The sequence below is a fragment of the Spea bombifrons genome, chromosome 4, assembly GCF_027358695.1.
Source record: "Spea bombifrons isolate aSpeBom1 chromosome 4, aSpeBom1.2.pri, whole genome shotgun sequence".
Taxonomy (NCBI): Eukaryota; Metazoa; Chordata; class Amphibia; order Anura; family Pelobatidae; genus Spea; species Spea bombifrons.
In genome coordinates, this window is record NC_071090.1 from 111,703,955 (window position 1) to 111,722,627 (window position 18,673).

An 18,673-nucleotide genomic window follows, 5' to 3' on the forward strand; every position below is an offset into this window, starting at 1 on the left:
TGTCTTCTAATACTCTCCAATCTCTTTGTCAATGTGCGGATCCATCTTTAAATTAGGTTCACCATGTCCTGAATCAGACAAAAAGTTTAAATGAAGTCATCAATGGCCGTATGATGTCAACAGTTAATGAAGTGTGGATGATGGGGGAGATATTAGACAAAATGTATCACAAACTAGAGCACCTGGTATACAATAAAGAAAGTCACTGGAAGGAAGCAAAATGGGTTTCTGGTAACATGACATTTATCATGAGTTACTTTGAAGTATTTTCTACATCAATTACTTTATTGAAGATTCTTTGATGGTATTAATTCCCATTCTACAGAAAACAGAAACTCACCATAAACAAACACCTGTTATAATTCTAATTAGCATCACAATAACTCAATAACTGATCATGGCCTTTGAAGTTTGGGTAAAAATAATCTTCAAACAGCCACAAGTGTGAAGAACCATTTCAGATTTTGACACAACCCCAATATAAAGTCCTGAGATTCTCAAGGAAGAGATCATTACTGGAGAGCTTCTGAACAAGAAACATCTCCTTGGATAGAGGAGACCAGATCCACAGCAGAAGACCTGTTTAAAGATGGACCTCCTGCACATGATTTTGCTCCTCACACTCATCCCGGAGATCTTTGGGAAGCTGAATATTCCTCTTACAGGAATTAACCTGGGTCTGAGACCTTCAGCCGATCTTCATGGACACAATCCATCCCAGACAATGAAACCAGCCCTTTATATAATGCAGCTCTACCAAACTCTAATCACAGGGAACGACGGAGACCTCCCAATCCTGGAACGCTCCATCATCTGGGAATCGGATCCCGTCCTGAGTCTCATTCCAAAAAGTAAGTAAGCTTTCTGTTTGAATAATCTGTTATATTAAATAATTCTTAATGTACGACACATTAATTGTTATGTTAAATGTCCAAGAGCCTAATGGGACCCTAACATTGATGTTCTTGTCTTCTCCAGGTTGCACTGAAAAGGATAATGACTGGAAATTGACATTTGACATGACGTCTATCTCCAGCAGCACTCAACTGAGGTTGGCGGAGTTACGAATCCCCAGCTCATCCTTCAAATATGCCAAGCTGGAAATCTATCATGCCAAAGGAGGCCAGAGGGGGGTCTTTATTGGATCCTTAAATCATTTATCTTCTCACCTCCTCCTCGAAGGTTTTCAATATCACCAAGATGCTCCAGAACTATCTCCATCATGCTGAGAAGAACAACATCCAAGAAGATACAAAGGATGTGCCGGAGAGAGGAGATGGGAGCAGCTGTATGGGAGAGACAGCTAAAAGAGTGAGGCTCTTAGTGTTTGCCAAGGACAACTTCTCTCCTGATGATGACGGGTCTCCCAGCCTCATCAAGACAGTGGAGACCTCTAAATACACCAGATCAGTGAATGAGGCCTCCAGAAAAGCTGTCAGTAGGAGGAGAACTAGGAATGCCCATAACCCCTCCATGCCGGTGGGAGACGGGAAGACTCTGTGCAGAAGGGTGGACATGTTTGTGGACTTTGAGAAGATTGGATGGGGAAACCAGATCATCTCTCCCAAGCGATACAACGCATACAGGTGTGAAGGAGCTTGTCCTCTTCCACTAAATGACAACTTCAAGCCAACCAACCATGCCTACGTACAGGTGAGTTTATTATATAATGTAATAAATGTTTAAAAAAAAAGATTTCTTATTTATTGTGTAGATTTTGATGACAAGCGACAAAAATATTAATTCTAATCATGTCCACATAGTCTCAGTTCCAATATTTTGTTTAGAATTGCTAATTTTAAGTATATGAATTTTGATTTATTTAGAGCAGGGGCGTCCAACATGCGGCCCGCGGGCCAAATGCGGCCCGCGAGACCTCGAAGTGCGGCCCGCGTAAGATCGGCAGCCAGGGCAACCGATCTTACGCGAGCCGCACCACAAGCCCTGCTACTTACTTGTGGGAGGGTCTTCTGGACTGCACAGAGGAAGCGGAGTTCACGTGACATCCTACTTCCTCTGTGCTTTAGCAGAGAAGGCAGAGGGAGGCCGCGCCCCCTGCTGAAGTCTGTAAGCGGCATCGAGGAGCTGCAGTTCAGGTAAGGGGGTGAGGAGGGTGTTTGAATGAGTGTGTGTGATTGAGGGAATTAATCTGTGAATGAATGAGTGTGTGTGATTGAGGGAATTAATCTGTGAATGAATGAGTGTGTGTGTGTGTGAGATAGCATGGATGTGTAAGTGCTGGAACCTAGGCATGATGGGACTGTGATTGCTGTTAGCAATCACACTCCTATCATGCCAAGTCAGCCAGTACATGCTGAAACCTGGCCAGCTGCCCCCCTTGTGTATTGATGCTGCCAGCAGTATGGGGTCTGCACTTACAGCCACCCTGTACCAGCCTGTACTGGCTGACTTGGCATGATAGGAGTGTGATTGCTAACAGCAATCACAGTCCCATCATGCCTAGGTTCCAGCATTTACTGGATGGATGTGTAAGTGCTGGAACCTAGGCATGATGGGACTGTGACTACTGTTAGCAATCACACTCCTATCATGCCAAGTCAGCCAGTACATGCTGAAACCTAGCTAGCTGCCCCCCTTGTGTAGTGATGCTGCCAGCAGTATGGGGTCTGCACATCACTTCCAGCCACCCTGTACCAGCATGTACTGGCTGACTTGGCATGATAGGAGTGTGATTGCTAACAGCAATCACAGCGAGCACAGTCCCATCATGCCTAGGTTCCAGCATTTACTGGTTGCCTGGGTTGCCAGCATTTACTGGTTGCCAAGTCATATTGCTAATTTTGTCCAGTTGTGTGTTACCTACTTTTATTAAAAATGTGAGTTTTTATTATTATTTTTAAAGGTGGGGGTCATTTTTGGTTTTGGCTAAGTGAACCCTGAATGTTTTGGTCCAGAATTTTCATTTTAGTTCATCCCTAGAATAAATCTAGGGAATCCTGAATTTGTAGTCGCAAAACTTTCTAGGCCCAGAAATCAGTGAGAGGAAGAGTAAAGGTTTTGTGTCATTTTACTTTATTTTAATCTGCATATTTTATTAAAGGCCATATTTTTTGTCACAGTGAAAAATGAGTGCGGCCCGCGCACGTATACAATTCTGATGAGGTGGCCCACTGCAGAAAAAACTTGGACACCCCTGATTTAGAGTATAAAGAATGAATGTTAATTTGTGTGTTTTTCTCATTTTTGTGCAGAGTTTGGCCCATCTGAACGCCCCCCACACAGTGAGTTGTCCTTCCTGTCTCCCCGTGAAGCTGAGCCCCATGTCCATGTTACAGATCGAGGGGGGAAGAATTGTTTTACACAAACATGAAGATATGGTGGTTGAGGAATGTGGCTGCAGATGACGACGAGTCCTATTATTTATAAAAACTTTTCTGAAATTATTCTGTACATAAAAATTACCATTTTCCCTGAATATATATGAAAACTGTATGTGCTGCACTTGTTATTGATAAAGGATTTAAGTAAGGTTTTGGATTGTGATTTTTTCACTCCTGATGTGTAATGTAATTAAAGTCACATTACACACAATTACTTACAAACCAACACAAACATGTAATGATTGGGAAGCTGCTCACCATGGGCTTGTGAGCGGCTCCAACTTTCCATTTTGTGAGTTACAGGCGAGGGCATGCATTAATGTTTCAAACTATTTTTTAAAATTGTGTTTACATTTTTTATATGGGTTTATAGCTGCAATCATGAACAAATAAAACAATAAATAACCCACATAGTACATATTTTTGGAAAGCAGACAATCTGCTGTACTGTATGTTGAGGTGTGTGAGCATAAATGTGTATGTTTAAGTATTTGTGTGTTATCATGAATGTGCATGTGTGTTTATGCGTTAGTGTGTAGCTTTGTATAAATGTTGGAGTGTGTGGAAATATGTGTGCCACTGCCTTTGTGATTTACTGGGGTGCGAGCAAGGGGCAGATGGGACTCGCCAGATTTACTTGCCCCCAGGCCAGAAGGTGCTAGCCCTCCACTGTATTCCAGCCTTTTGCTCTTCTGGCACAAACACTTTTGCAGAATACAACTACCAGGATGTACAGTTCTGCACCATTGGCATGACTGAGGGTGATGAAAGTAGTAATTAACAAACAGTCATCAGCCCATCTGTTAAAAAATATACATATATCATTAGAAAATATAGGTGCAGGGTCTTACCGCTATTTGTATTATTTGTGATTGAATTTGCAATGTGTAGGTGGGGCTGGCTGGCTGTGACATAATATCTAATGGACAGCTGTTTTTTTTTCTTTTCTCGTTGTATGGTTTGCCAGGAACCACCTAGTCTTGAGGAGAGAGCAGTTCACAGTCCGTGACTACTGCAGGCGTATCCACAGCACACGAACACCCGGTGCACATCCCCCAATCTGGGACCAAGGACAAACTACCTAAAAACAACCTCAGGGCTTCATGGTTTCCCAACCCTAGAGCCAGAGGACCAAATTTTCCCTCTCTCACAGGCACTCACTTGATCTTAGCCAGAAGACCAGGAAGCAAACAGCAATCATTGGCAGCTGTTTCATTCTTAACAGAACTTGTCAGCATGAGGTTACAACTCTGAGTTAACACTTGAAGCTTGGGATAGTATGAGAAATCCCATTACATAAGTTATGGTGATGGGAAACCCTTCCATTTAAAATTGAGGGGGTAGTAGAAGTATTATTATTAAACACTCATCTACAAACACCAGACAGAAGGTTTGTTTTTCCCTCAGAAATCTCATGGTGCTGCCACAACCACAAGGGATTCTGGGTAGGCGCATGCAAATAAGGTCAACAATGATAACCTTTTGCCTCTATATCCACTTTATACATGGATCCCTTGAAAGTAATTGCCTGCTGTACAGGACAGACTTTAGGCAAAACTTGAGTAAGAGATGGAATACCCAGATCACCGCTCATGGACAGCTGTTTCAGCCTTAATTTTTTTTTTGGGAAGCCCGAGGTGTTGTGCTTCTCAGGAGCGTGCGTCTGCGCATAGGAGCAGCAGAAGCCTGATACTTTTTCAAGTCTTCGTCCGACATTCCCCGTGGGGATATGTCAGACACAATTCCTGCAGGAGGGTCAGATCTTCTGGGTCACCTCCAAAAATGAGGACCACTGCACAGAAAAGACAGGGAGCCACAAGGCATCGCACTACCTCTACCTGCCAGGACATAAAAAGCCCAGTCCCACTGCCGGGGAGGAACGGTCCTACAAAATGCAAATTCCGTGATCCAAAAAAATTAACATCAAAGACTCGCTTTGTTCTTAATGGGACTCGTCACCATGAGGTTGTGATCCCTGCTTAATTCTTGAGGCTTGAGGTAGTATGAGAAATCCCATTACATAAGTTGTGGGGGGTAAAAGTGATGGAAACCCTTCCACTTAAAAATAAGGGGGTAGTAGAAGCATTATTATTATTAAACACTCATCTACAGACACCAGACAAGCCAGAAGGCTTGCTTTTCCCTCAGAAATCTCATGGTGCTGCCAGAGCAAAAGGGATTCTGGGTAGGCGCATGCAAATAATGATCACCTTTTGCCTCTATGTCCACTTTATACATGGATCCCTTGAAAGTAATTGCCTGCTGTACAGGACAGCCTTTAGACAAAACTCAGGTAAGAGATACAGTAGCCAGATCACCGCTGATGGACAGCTGTTTCGTCCTTAATGGGACTCGTCAGCATGAGGTTGTGATAGAGAAATACCATTATATAAGTTATGGTTGGTAAAGGTGATGGAAACCCTTCCACAGTAAAGGTGGAGTGAATGTCAGTTTGCAGTAAATGTACGTCATTAATGGAGTAGAGCTGTGCACTTCTATACACATCACTGTCCAATATCTCCTAGTGTAGGGGATCTCCACCTTCCCCACACCAAAAGTCCCGCATTATGAATGGAAGTCTTGCGTTTATATTTAACAGAATGCCATACTTATGGGGAGGGAGTCCTGCTGATCGGTCAGATATGGATCACCAGCCTAAAAAAAACGTCAAAAAATTAAAAACAATTATATATAACAAAAAAGACTGATGTTTGAAGGTAGCGATCAATGCGTGGAGCAAGCAGCTTACTATGGCTCCCTGCTACCATGCCATCAGAAGTAAAACAAAGTAGTATGCCAACAAGTCTGACGCCTACTGTCATGTAGCCCCCTAGTTTAAGGTAGGAACGCTGTATTCCACGGTACCAAGGCAGCAGCAGAGCTGCAGAGACCAACTAGATAACACATGCAAACCCAAGGGTGTCTGTGTGTGTGTGTAGAGCTGACCCTGACCATCATCACACCCACATCATAATTCATGCCCCCCAATAAACAAATTCATACCTCCATCATCGCACACCTCCCCACCATCATTTCCATCCCATATGATTATTACCCCATATTGCACCAAAATGGGCCCCAAAAGTGGGTGCACCAGAAGAGCAAAATGCTGGCATCCAATGGAGGGCTGGCACCTTCTGTAAAGCCAGGTGGCCCCATCGACCCCTTGCCCACACAAACACACACACAGCAATCCACATAGGCACTGACAAACATATTTACACTCACCCTAACATTTACACAAGCGTACACACTAACTCACAAGCACACATAAGCCTTCATGATCACACAGCTCAGCATACAATACATATCTACTCTCATACACACACTTATGGGTTGTCTAATTTCCAAAACTATGAACTATGTGGGTTATTTATTGTTTTATTTGTTTATGATTAGAGCTACAAACCCATATAATAACTGTAAAAATCTTTAAAAAAAATATTTTGAAACAGTAATGCATGCCCTCACCTGTAACTCACAAAATGTTAAGTTGCAGTCACTCTCAATAGCAACGTGAACAACTCACCAATTATTACATGTTTGTGTTATTTGGTCAGTAATCACACATGAGGGGACTTTAATTATGTTACACATTAGCACTGAAGAACTCACAAACCAAATTGTTATTTAAATCCTTTATTAATTACAAGTGCAACACATACAGCTTTTTAAATATATTGTATATTTACAATAACGTTTTTATAAATAATAGGACTTTTCATCTGCAGCCACATTCCTCAACCACCATATCTTCATGTTTGTGTAAAACAATTCTTCCCCCCTCGATCTGTAACATGGACATGGGGCTCAACTTCACGGGGAGACAGGAAGGACAACTCACTGTGTGGGGGGCATTCAGATGGGCCAAACTCTGCAAAAAATGAGAAAAACACAAAAATTAACGCTCATTCTTTACAGTATAAATCAAAATAAATCAAAACTCATGTATTTAAAATGATCCAACTATAGAAGTTTTAGCAATTCTAAACAAAATGTTGGAACTGAGACTATGTGAACATGATTACAATTAATAGTTTTCTCGTTTGTCAGTAAAATCTACAAAATAAATAAGAAATCTATTTATTATATGATATAATAAACTCACCTGTACGTAGGCATGGTTGGTTGGCTTGAAGGAGTCATTTAGTGGAAGAGGACAAGCTCCTTCACACCTGTATGCGTTGTATCTCTTGGGAGAGATGATCTGGTTTCCCCATCCAATCTTCTCAAAGTCCACAAACATGTCCACCCTTCTGCACAGAGTCTTCCCGTCTCCCACCGGCATGGAGGGGTTATGGGCATTCCTAGTTCTCCTCCTACTAACAGCTTTTCTGGAGACCTCATTGACCGATCTAGTATACTTAGAGGCTTCCACTGTCTTGATGAGGCTCGGAGACCCGTCAGCATCAGGAGAGGAGTTGTCCTTGGCAAACACTAAGAGCCTCACTCTTTTAGCTGTCTCTCCCATACAGCTGCTCTCGTCTCCTCTCTCCGGCACATCCTTTGTATCTTCTTGGATGTTGTCCTTCTCAGCATGATGGAGATAGTTCTGGAGCATCTTGGTGATATTGAAAACCATTGAGGAGGACTCCACATTGTGAGAAGATAAATGATTTAAGGATCCTATGAAGACCCCCCTCTGGCCTCCCTTGGCATGATAGATTTCGAGCTTGGCGTTTTTGAAGTATGAGCTGGGCATTCGTAACTCCGCCAACCTCAGTTGAGTGCTGCTGGAGATAGACGTCATGTCAAAAGTCAATTTCCAGCCATTATCTTTTTCAGTGCAACCTGGAGAAGACAAGAACATCAATGTTAGGGTCCCATTAGGCTCTCGGACATTTAACGTAACAATTAGTGTATCGTACATTAAGAATGATGTAATATAACAGATTATTCAAACAGAAAGCTTACTTACTTTTTGGAATGAGACTCAGGACAGGATCCGATTCCCAGATGATGGAGCGTTCCTGGACTGGAAGGTTTCCATCGTTCCCTGTGATGAGAGTTTGGTAGAGCTGCATTATATAAAGGGCCGGTTTCATTGTCTGGGATGGATTGTGTCCATGAAGATCGGCTGAAGGTCTCTGTCCCAGGTTAGTTCCTGTAAGAGGAATATTCAGCTTCCCAAAGATCTCTGGGATGAGAGTGAGGAGCAAAATCATGTGCAGGAGGTCCATCTTTAAACAGGTCTTCTGTTGTGAATCTGGTCTCTTCTGCCCAAGGAGATGTTTCTTGTTCAGAAGCTCTCCAGTAATGATCTCTTCCTTGAGGATCCCAGGACTTTATATTGGGGTTGATGAATAAACTGAATTGTGTTTCACACTTGAGGCTGTTTGAAGTTTTATTAAAGGGGACGGATCAAAAGTCCAGTCATTGACACTTCATTTTCACACTATTAACGCCAACGAGTGTCAATGTTTATTCTGAACTATGAATAATTCTATCTTCAAAGAGATCTTCAAACATTTATTAATAAAATAATCAAAAAGCTTTACACTATATTATATATGTACATATATATCTATATTAATTAGAGAAATTACAGTTTTGTGTCTCTGAAAGTCTGAATTGCATTCATTAAAATAACCAAAAATGCTTAACTTTGTATTTATGTCTGTTATTTTTTCAATGTGGTTTTCAAAAGCTGAAAGGTTTTATCTGTATTTGAGTTAAACTCAATATCAAAAAGTAAGTTTTCTTAATGTGATATAAAGTATATTATGTTTTGCATTTTATATTTTACCTTTATTAACATTAAAGGTGCTGTTCCACTTAATCAATAAATTCATTGGACTCTCCAGTATGTGAAGTAAATAACCCTTAGCAGATTATTTATTTTCCCTCTTCAATGACCTATCAGTGGCTGTTTTTGTATCACAGGATTATTATATTTTCCAGGTAAGAGTCAAACATGGACAGGCACCCTAAACAGGTAATTCAGTAGACGGTAAATGCTGTGATCTAAAACTCCCCAATCCCTTTGTCAATGTGCGGATCCATCTTTAAATTAGGTTCACCATGTCCTGAACCAGACAAAAAGTTGAAATGAAGTCACCAATGGCCGTATGATGTCAACAGGTAATGAAGTGTCAATGGTAGGGGAGATAATATTTTACCAGAATTTAAATATTATAGAATAGACAAAACATAACACAAACTAGAACACCTGGTATAAAATGAATTAATTCATTGGAAGGAAACAAAATGGGTTTCTGGTAACATGACATTTATCATGAGTTACTTTGAAGTATTTTCTACATCAATTACTTTATTGAAGATTCTTTGATGGTATTAATTCCCATTCTACAGAAAACAGAAACTCACCATAAACAAACACCTGTTATAATTCTAATTAGCTTCACAATCACTCAATAACTGATCATGGCCTTTGAAGTTTGGGTCAAAATGATCTTCAAACAGCCACAAGTGTGAAGAACCATTTCAGATTTTGACACAACCCCAATATAAAGTCCTGGGATCCTCAAGGAAGAGATCATTACTGGAGAGCTTCTGAACAAGACACATCTCCTTGGATAGAGGAGACCAGATTCATAGCAGAAGACCTGTTTAAAGATGGACCTCCTGCTCATGATCTTGCTCCTCACTCTCATCCCGGAGATCTTTGGGAAGCTGAATATTCCTCAGGAACTAAACTGGGTCTGAGACCTAGCGGGACCCTTACATTGCTGTTCTTGTCTTTTCCAGGTTGCACTGAAAAGGATAATGGCTGGAAATAGATTTTTGACATGACGTCTATCTCCAGCAGCACTCAGCTGAGGTTGGCGGAGTTACGAATCCCCTCATCTTTAAAAATGTCAGAGTTGAAATCTATCATGCCAAGGGATACCAGAGGGGGTCTTCATGGAATCTATAAATAATTTTTCTCTTCAAGATCTGGAGTCCTCTTGGAAAGTTTTTAATATCACCAAGATGCTCCAGAACTATCTCCATCATGCTGAGAAGAACAACATCCAAGAAGATACAAAGGATGTGCCGGAGAGAGGAGACGAGAGCAGCTGTATGGGAGAGATAGCTAAAAGAGTGAGGCTGTTAGTGTTTGCCAAGGACAACTCTTCTACTGATGCTGATGGGTCTTCCAGCCTCATCAAGACAGCGGAGACCTCTAAATACACCAGATCAGTGAATGAGGTCTCCAGAAAAGCTGTCAGTAGGAGGAGAACTAGGAATGCCCATAACCCCTCCATGCCGGTGGGAGACGGGAAGACTCTGTGCAGACGGGTGGACATGTTTGTGGACTTTGAGAAGATTGGATGGGGAAACCAGATCATCTCTCCCAAGCGATACAACGCATACAGGTGTGAAGGAGCTTGTCCTCTTCCATTAAATGACAACTTCAAGCCAACCAACCATGCCTACGTACAGGTGAGTTTATTATATGATATAATAAATATAATATAGATTTATCGTTTCTGTAGATTCTGCTGACAAACAAGAAAAATATAAAATCTATTATTTCCATGTCATCTCAGTTTCAATGTTTTGTTTATAATTGCTAAAACTTCTATAATTAGTTAATTTTAAATATGTGAATTTTTGTATTTTCCTCATTTTTGCAGAGTTTTGGCCTCACACAGTGAGTTGTCCTTCCTGTCTCCCCGTGAAGTTGAGCCCCATGTCCATGTTACAGATCGAGGGGGGAAGAATTGTTTTACACAAACATGAAGATATGGTGGTTGAGGAATGTGGCTGCAGATGACGACGAGTCCTATTATTTATTCTGTATTTGAAAGACTGTGTACGTAACTACTTATGCTTTTGCTGAAGCACTCGAAAAAAAATATTTTATTGTACCAATTAATAAAAACAAAAAATTCAAACTGAATTTGGGTTTAGTTTTTTTCTCACATGCGCTATAATCAGCGGTTTGGGGTTTGGAGATTGCCATCACCGGTCAGACTCTAGGCAGGGTCATTGGGAAAGATTATGATTATCAAGTCCCAGCTCCTTCACCCACCCGCAAGTAACGGCAGGAGCCATCACTGTGGGTAATGCCGGTGGCCAAAGCTTTATTAACTCCCCATGCCAGTACAACCATATCGTAACAACATGGCACTCTAACCAATAACAACCCGCCAGTTATTAGATCTAAACCAGACTGGCGTTTTCAATTCATTAACGTCTAGAGTGCTTGCCCAGCGGGGTCCAAAGGTTCCCATTGCATGCCCCGAAGGCCCCTCCACCAAATACACACTTATTCCTGTTGGAAACCTAGGTTCCTTCGATAAACCCTGTATTTGGCCCGCTGTGCTGCCCAATAAATATATAAATACCCCACAATCTGGTGAGGACCCATTCCTAAGGGCTTCAGTTGCTGAGGCTATCGTGGAAAAGGACAGCTTCATACCCAGACAAGCACACCGAACCAACCTGCCCCAGTACCTTATCCTGACCTTTGCAACCCCGCTAAAAACGCCCAGATCGCCAGTCTCCTATCCTCCTCGCTATTAAGACCAGACTCCCACTCAGCTACTTGCAGCCCGTACCTCCATGCCCGGAAATACGACTCCGCCGCATACTCCACTAACGATGACCAAAGCCCTGCGAGGCTCCACAAACATGGGGGGCCGGATAGACCCGTGGCGTCTGCCTCTGGAGCCGGCTAACTGAAGCAGTCATGCTGAAACAGAAGAAATTGTGCAACGAAGCATTCAATTTCATGTTATTTAACCCTTTTGACCCCTTAAGGAGCAGGCTGTTTTTTATTTTTTGTTCCCTTCGTGATAATGGCTGCTTTGACACTTTTGCGGTGCTCGTGTTAAGCTGTAATTTTCTCCCCTTCTATTTAATGAACACACAATATTGTTTTTTCAGGACAAGAAGGGCTTTCTTCAGATACCATTTTTTGATCATATCATCTAATTTCCAATAATAAAAGAAAATGATGAAAAATTGAAAAAAAAACACTTTTTTCTCACTTTTATTGGAAAAATCTTATTTTTTAGTCTAATATTTGTCCTGAGTTTCGAAATACCCAATGTTTAAGTCTTTTTCCAAGTTATAGGGCAATAATTACAAGTAGAGTTTTGCTATTTCAAAACTATTTGTTTCAAATCTGGTCATTCCACCCCCATGTGCTATTTGGGACATCTTTGAAGCAGGCCAATGGAATTTACCCCATTGGGTAAAACTAGACATCCCAAGGAATTCCAAACGCTGGTATTTTCACTATTTCCATGCAATAATTTTACCAGCCTTTGTCAAAGTTTGCCATAGTAATTTTTTTTTGGGGGGGGGGGTCATACACATTTTAATTCAGGTATGATTTATATGCTCCTGGTACATATCACTGTCATACAACACCCCAATATGTGTTCAGCAACATCTCCCAAGTACAGTGATACCCCACATGCATGGGTTTGTTTTTCAAATTTCAAACTTACATTTTGACATGTGGTCATCCTGCCTCCATGTGTTATTTAGGACATTTTTAAAGCCGGCCAATTCAATTTACCCCATTAAACCATACATTGTTTAAAACTAGACACCCCATGGGCATTTAAAATGTCGATATTTTAACTCTTTCCCTGCGACAATTTTAGGACTTGCTAAAAAAACACTTTTATATCTATATGGACTTTTTAAACATTTTGTTGGAATCAAATTTCTTATTTTACTAATCACATTGTGATTAGTGAGCCGGGTTCCATTGACTTGCAAGGATAAACCCTTTGTGAACTCATTAGTGTTTGAGTTAGTGCCACCATCTTGTGAGCAGTGGCAATGTCACTCACTGATGAAACTTGTGGTTGCTCTTTGGCGCAATCACAATGCGATTGGTGTTGGGGGTTGTGTTGTTGAACGCCATGATATGGAGGCATGTCAGCAATACCAATTACGCTTAGGAATCGATTACTGATGGCTTCATAAAGCTCTGTATCAGCTGGCCAAAAAATGAGCACCGCCGAACCAATCAACAAAGATGTCGCAGCCTTTTTGTTTTGGGGTTTTTTCTCCTCCTCGCATGAATGCTCTGCCGATGAAAATTCCTCTTCTTCTGGATGTTTTTCAGCCACCCAGCCGTCAGGGCCCCTTGTTGTCCCTGCTGCTGAGCCTGCTGCCCTCTGTCGCAGGTGTCGACGGCTTCTGTAAGGCTTAGAGCCTACCCCACAGTGTACAGAAGCCCCTCTTGCGTTTCTGGAAGGACTCACCGGAGCGCGTGGACTCCTGAAGCTTGGCGCTTCGGTGCCCAGGGACACTGCTGCCAGACGACGCACCAGATCCGCTCCTTCTTCTAACAGCGCTGGCGTTCCTGCGGGCTGCTCCTGCCTCATCAGACCTGCGATCCCGTCTCTGGAACACTCCTTTGTCTTCTCACCTGCAGAGAATCTCAAGATGGGCTGGGGCTCAGTCTGGAAGGAGGCCTTGACCTCCTGGCCCTCCTGCCACTTTGCCCTGTAGCCTCTCCCTGGTCCATGGCCGTTGGGGTGTCCCTGGAGGTCGACTGCGCCCTCTCTAGAAGATCGTGCAGAGGCGCATCCATGCTGAGCAATATAATCCTTCATGAGAGGCTCTAGTTGACCCAATTCAGCCATTAATACTTTTTTTGTTGTAGAAGAACACTGTCAAATGAAGTAAAGTGCCTGTCCTTAAGTTCCCAGACAGTTGCTCTTTAAAACTAGTTTGCAGCCACCAAAACCAGGCAGCACTGCTACCGAATGCCCCAGTGGCCTAATGGATAATGCACTGGCCTCCTAAGCCAGGGTTCAAGTCCCCCAAGCAAGAGACCAGTTCAGCCCAGTGTAATGCAATTCCCAAGACATCTGCTGGTATGTGATGATTTTTAACGTCAGGAATCAATTCCACTCGAAATCCATGTCCCAAAACCACCCCTTTAAGCATGGCTCTACAAGCTTGCATGGGAATCACAAAGCTTTCCACACGCCTATTTTGAAAGAAAAAACAGACAATTGGCTTGTGGACTGAAAAGGCTTCAAGCGAACTTTGGTCAAGCTACCTTTCTTAATGTGCAAGAAGCCTTTTCATCAATTTTCGCTGTCCCACAGAGGAGCGTTAAGTTTGCAAGTGACAAAACAAGAAAACCGAGTGTAAGGTGACACCAGCATGAAGCTCCAGTGGCGCAATCGGTTAGCGCGCGGTACTTATAAGGCAGTATTTGTTGAGCAATGCCAAGGTTGTGAGTTCAAGCCTCACCTGGAGCACTTCCCTTTAAGCTTTCAAGTTTTATTTGAAAGATTTTTTTATAGGAATAATGTGCAGGAATATATTTTCTCCAATATTTTCATTAGTAGACGTTAACACGGCTTAATGAAGCACTGACCGCGGTTAAGAGCTGCTGGGAGAGTTCATGGTTCCAAACCAACCAACAGCGATTCCCTGGTGGTCTAGTGGCTAGGATTCGGCGCTCTCACCGCCGCGGCCCAGGTTCGAATCCCGGTCAGGGAACGTTTTTAATAAAGTACAGCAAAGATGAGGAGAAATGTTTACATGGAGAGGAGCAGAGAAGTTGGTCCGAATGGTCCCGCGAGCTTTTCTAACAAGTTGAAAAGTCTGCGCATCTGATTTCAAGTTTTAATCCTGAGAGATTAATACTGGATCAAGGAATTTTACAATCTTCAAGGAGTCTCACTCATTTGGCATGGTGCCAAAAGTTTGGCAAAAAGCATAAATGGTGCTAATCTTTAAAACGAGACCAAAATCCCCTCCACTGGATGAAAGACTTAGTGAGCCTCAACATCTGTGGTGTGGAAGTTATTTGAAAGATTTTTAAGGGATAATGTGCAAGGATATATTGTCTCCCACCTTATCAGTAGTAGACGTGAACACGGCTCAATGAAGGACTGATCGCGGTTAAGAACTGCTGGGAGAGCTCATGGCTTCAGAGCACTCGCCAGCGATTCCCTGGTGGTCTAGTGGCTAGGATTCGGCGCTCTCACCGCCGCGGCCCGGGTTCGATTCCCGGTCAGGGAAGGTTTTTAATAAAGCACAACAAAGATGAGGAGAAATGTTTACATAAAGAGGAGCAGAGAAGTTGGTCCGAATGGCCCCGCAAGCTTTTATAACAATTTGAGAAGGCTGCACATCTGGTTCCAGGCTTGGGACAGGAAGTTGAAAAGAGCATCACAAGAGTGGTGTTTGCACTGTTGTCAGAGTGCAAGTTATGACACCGTGACAGGAAGCACAATTGGAAGCTCAGTCTGGGAGAAAACAAGAGTCCTTCAGTCCAGTCCCCCAAATTGCAGATTGATATTTTAGTGCACGTTAGGGTCCGTTTTGCCTGGACTCCAAACGTATTTGCTGCATGCGTTCTTTGGTTATTGGACTTTGAAAATGAGACCTGCGCCTCCTTGACGTGCTCACCTTGAAGCGTCTATTGAAAACCAGGAAGTCTTAGTATGCAAACGTCTTGCACATGCTCAGTAGCACTCCCAGTAGAAGTCAACCAGGCAAATCAAGCAGGTGCCAAAGAGGTGATTTTCCAGAGGAACGTCCAATTTTGGGGGCTCTTTTCAAAAGACATTCCAAAAGTAGTGTTTGCTTGGTTGTTTTTTTTTCTAATTGACTGTTTTAGCCCAGAGCGATCAGTCGATCTCGTATGTCGGGCAACAAACTAGAGTCATAATGAGGGCTCTCTGAACCTAGTTTGCAGCCACCAAAACCAGCCAGTGCTGCTACCACATACCCCAGTGGTCTAATGGATAAGGTACTGGCCTCCTAAGTGAGGAACTGGGGGTTCATGTCCCATCTGGGGTGCTCTTAACCGAGCAAGAGACTGGTTCGGCCCAGTGTAACGCCATTGGCAAGACATCTGCCGGTAGGCAAGGTTTTTTTTTACGCCAGGAATCAATTCCACTCGAAATCCATGTCCCAAAACCACCCCTTTAAGCATGGCTCTACAAGCTTGCATGGGAATCACAAAGCTTTCCACACGCCTATTTTGAAAGAAAAAACAGACAATTGGCTTGTGGACTGAAAAGGCTTCAAGCGAACTTTGGTCAAGCTACCTTTCTTAATGTGCAAGAAGCCTTTTCATCAATTTTCGCTGTCCCACAGAGGAGCGTTAAGTTTGCAAGTGAGAAAACAAGAAAACCGAGTGTAAGGTGACAACAGCACAAAGCTCCAGTGGCGCAATCGGTTAGCGCGCGGTACTTATAAGGCAGTATTTGTTGAGCAATGCCGAGGTTGTGAGTTCAAGCCTCACCTGGAGCACTTCCCTTTAAGCTTTCAAGTTTTATTTGAAAGATTTTTTTAAGGGATAATGTGCAGGAATATATTTTTTCCAATATTTTCATTAGTAGACGTTAACACGGCTTAATGAAGCACTGACCGCGGTTAAGAACTGCTGGGAGAGTTCATGGTTCCTAAACCAACCAACAGCGATTCCCTGGTGGTCTAGTGGCTAGGATTCGGCGCTCTCACCGCCGCGGCCCGGGTTCGATTCCCGGTCAGGGAACATTTTTAATAGAGTACAGCAAAGATGAGGAGAAATGTTTACATGGAGAGGAGCAGAGAAGTTGGTCCGAATGGTCCCGCGAGCTTTTCTAACAAGTTGAAAAGGCTGCGCATCTGATTTCAAGATTTAATCCTGAGAGATTAATATTGGAACAAGGAATTTTACAATCTTCAAGGAGTCTCACTCATTTGGCATGGTGCCAAAAGTTTGGCAAAAAGCATAAATGGTGCTAATCTTTAAAACGAGACCAAAATCCCCGCCACTGGATGAAAGACTTAGTGAGCCTCAACATCTGTGGTGTGGAAGTTATTTGAAAGATTTTTAAGGGATAATGTGCAAGGATATATTGTCTCCCACCTTATCAGTAGTAGACGTGAACACGGCTCAATGAAGGACTGATCGCGGTTAAGAACTGCTGGGAGAGCTCATGGCTTCAGAGCACTCGCCAGCGATTCCCTGGTGGTCTAGTGGCTAGGATTCGGCGCTCTCACCGCCGCGGCCCGGGTTCGATTCCCGGTCAGGGAAGGTTTTTAATAAAGCACAACAAAGATGAGGAGAAATGTTTACATAAAGAGGAGCAGAGAAGTTGGTCCGAATGGCCCCGCAAGCTTTTATAACAATTTGAGAAGGCTGCACATCTGGTTCCAGGCTTGGGACAGGAAGTTGAAAAGAGCATCACAAGAGTGGTGTTTGCACTGTTGTCAGAGTGCAAGTTATGACACCGTGACAGGAAGCACAATTGGAAGCTCAGTCTGGGAGAAAACAAGAGTCCTTCAGTCCAGTCCCCCAAATTGCAGATTGATATTTTAGTGCACGTTAGGGTCCGTTTTGCCTGGACTCCAAACGTATTTGCTGCATGCGTTCTTTGGTTATTGGACTTTGAAAATGAGACCTGCGCCTCCTTGACGTGCTCACCTTGAAGCGTCTATTGAAAACCAGGAAGTCTTAGTATGCAAACGTCTTGCACATGCTCAGTAGCACTCCCAGTAGAAGTCAACCAGGCAAATCAAGCAGGTGCCAAAGAGGTGATTTTCCAGAGGAACGTCCAATTTTGGGGGCTCTTTTCAAAAGACATTCCAAAAGTAGTGTTTGCTTGGTTGTTTTTTTTTCTAATTGACTGTTTTAGCCCAGAGCGATCAGTCGATCTCGTATGTCGGGCAACAAACTAGAGTCATAATGAGGGCTCTCTGAACCTAGTTTGCAGCCACCAAAACCAGCCAGTGCTGCTACCACATACCCCAGTGGTCTAATGGATAAGGTACTGGCCTCCTAAGTGAGGAACTGGGGGTTCATGTCCCATCTGGGGTGCTCTTAACCGAGCAAGAGACCGGTTCGGCCCAGTGTAACGCCATTGGCAAGACATCTGCCGGTAGGCAAGGTTTTTTTTTACGCCAGGAATCAATTCCACTCGAAATCCATGTCCCAAAACCACCCCTTTAAGCATGGCTCTACAAGCTTGCATGGGAATCACAAAGCTTTCCACACGCCTATTTTGAAAGAAAAAACAGACAATTGGCTTGTGGACTGAAAAGGCTTCAAGCGAACTTTGGTCAAGCTACCTTTCTTAATGTGCAAGAAGCCTTTTCATCAATTTTCGCTGTCCCACACAGGAGCGTTAAGTTTGCAAGTGACAAAACAAGAAAACCGAGTGTAAGGTGACACCAGCACAAAGCTCCAGTGGCGCAATCGGTTAGCGCGCGGTACTTATAAGGCAGTATTTGTTGAGCAATGCCGAGGTTGTGAGTTCAAGCCTCACCTGGAGCACTTCCCTTTAAGCTTTCAAGTTTTATTTGAAAGATTTTTTTAAGGGATAATGTGCAGGAATATATTTTCTCCAATATTTTCATTAGTAGACGTTAACACGGCTTAATGAAGCACTGACCGCGGTTAAGAACTG

At 43.0% G+C, this 18,673-nt stretch overlaps 1 protein-coding gene, 6 non-coding genes and 2 pseudogenes across 7 annotated transcripts; 8 read left to right on the forward strand and 1 right to left on the reverse strand.

Moving 5' to 3' along the window:
• The first annotated feature begins 589 nt into the window (after positions 1-589).
• Positions 590-3,409, forward strand: LOC128491772 (nodal homolog 2-A-like; annotated as a pseudogene).
• Positions 3,410-7,062: 3,653 nt separating this feature from the next.
• Positions 7,063-8,521, reverse strand: LOC128491774 (nodal homolog 2-A-like). The gene is made up of 3 exons (XM_053464087.1): positions 8,260-8,521; positions 7,450-8,132; positions 7,063-7,215 (listed from the first exon to the last, which is right to left on the reverse strand). Exons 1-3 carry the CDS (start codon positions 8,519-8,521, stop codon positions 7,063-7,065), a joined length of 1,098 nt encoding a protein of 365 aa, XP_053320062.1.
• Positions 8,522-9,917: 1,396 nt separating this feature from the next.
• LOC128491775 (nodal homolog 2-A-like) lies at positions 9,918-11,072 on the forward strand (annotated as a pseudogene).
• Positions 11,073-14,431: 3,359 nt separating this feature from the next.
• On the forward strand, positions 14,432-14,524 carry TRNAI-UAU (transfer RNA isoleucine (anticodon UAU)). Its single transcript is given in 2 exon segments — positions 14,432-14,469; positions 14,489-14,524. It is a non-coding gene; the product is annotated as a tRNA-Ile (tRNA).
• A 697-nt stretch (positions 14,525-15,221) lies between these two features.
• Positions 15,222-15,293, forward strand: TRNAE-CUC (transfer RNA glutamic acid (anticodon CUC)). The gene has a single exon. It is a non-coding gene; the product is annotated as a tRNA-Glu (tRNA).
• A 1,146-nt stretch (positions 15,294-16,439) lies between these two features.
• On the forward strand, positions 16,440-16,532 carry TRNAI-UAU (transfer RNA isoleucine (anticodon UAU)). The gene is given in 2 exon segments: positions 16,440-16,477; positions 16,497-16,532. It is a non-coding gene; the product is annotated as a tRNA-Ile (tRNA).
• Positions 16,533-16,704: 172 nt separating this feature from the next.
• Positions 16,705-16,776, forward strand: TRNAE-CUC (transfer RNA glutamic acid (anticodon CUC)). The gene has a single exon. It is a non-coding gene; the product is annotated as a tRNA-Glu (tRNA).
• A 453-nt stretch (positions 16,777-17,229) lies between these two features.
• Positions 17,230-17,301, forward strand: TRNAE-CUC (transfer RNA glutamic acid (anticodon CUC)). The gene has a single exon. It is a non-coding gene; the product is annotated as a tRNA-Glu (tRNA).
• A 1,146-nt stretch (positions 17,302-18,447) lies between these two features.
• On the forward strand, positions 18,448-18,540 carry TRNAI-UAU (transfer RNA isoleucine (anticodon UAU)). Its single transcript is given in 2 exon segments — positions 18,448-18,485; positions 18,505-18,540. It is a non-coding gene; the product is annotated as a tRNA-Ile (tRNA).
• The last annotated feature ends 133 nt before the right edge of the window (positions 18,541-18,673 follow it).

Bases quoted from the DNA above. Each gene is read 5' to 3' on its own strand.
- LOC128491774 (XM_053464087.1), bottom strand. From the start codon at position 8,521: ATGGACCTCCTGCACATGATTTTGCTCCTCACTCTCATCCCAGAGATC. The intron at 8,133-8,259 runs GTAAGTAAGCTT...TGTCTTCTCCAG, and splicing joins CCTGAGTCTCATTCCAAAAA to GTTGCACTGAAAAAGATAAT. The intron at 7,216-7,449 runs GTGAGTTTATTA...CATTTTTTGCAG, and splicing joins CCAACCATGCCTACGTACAG to AGTTTGGCCCATCTGAATGC.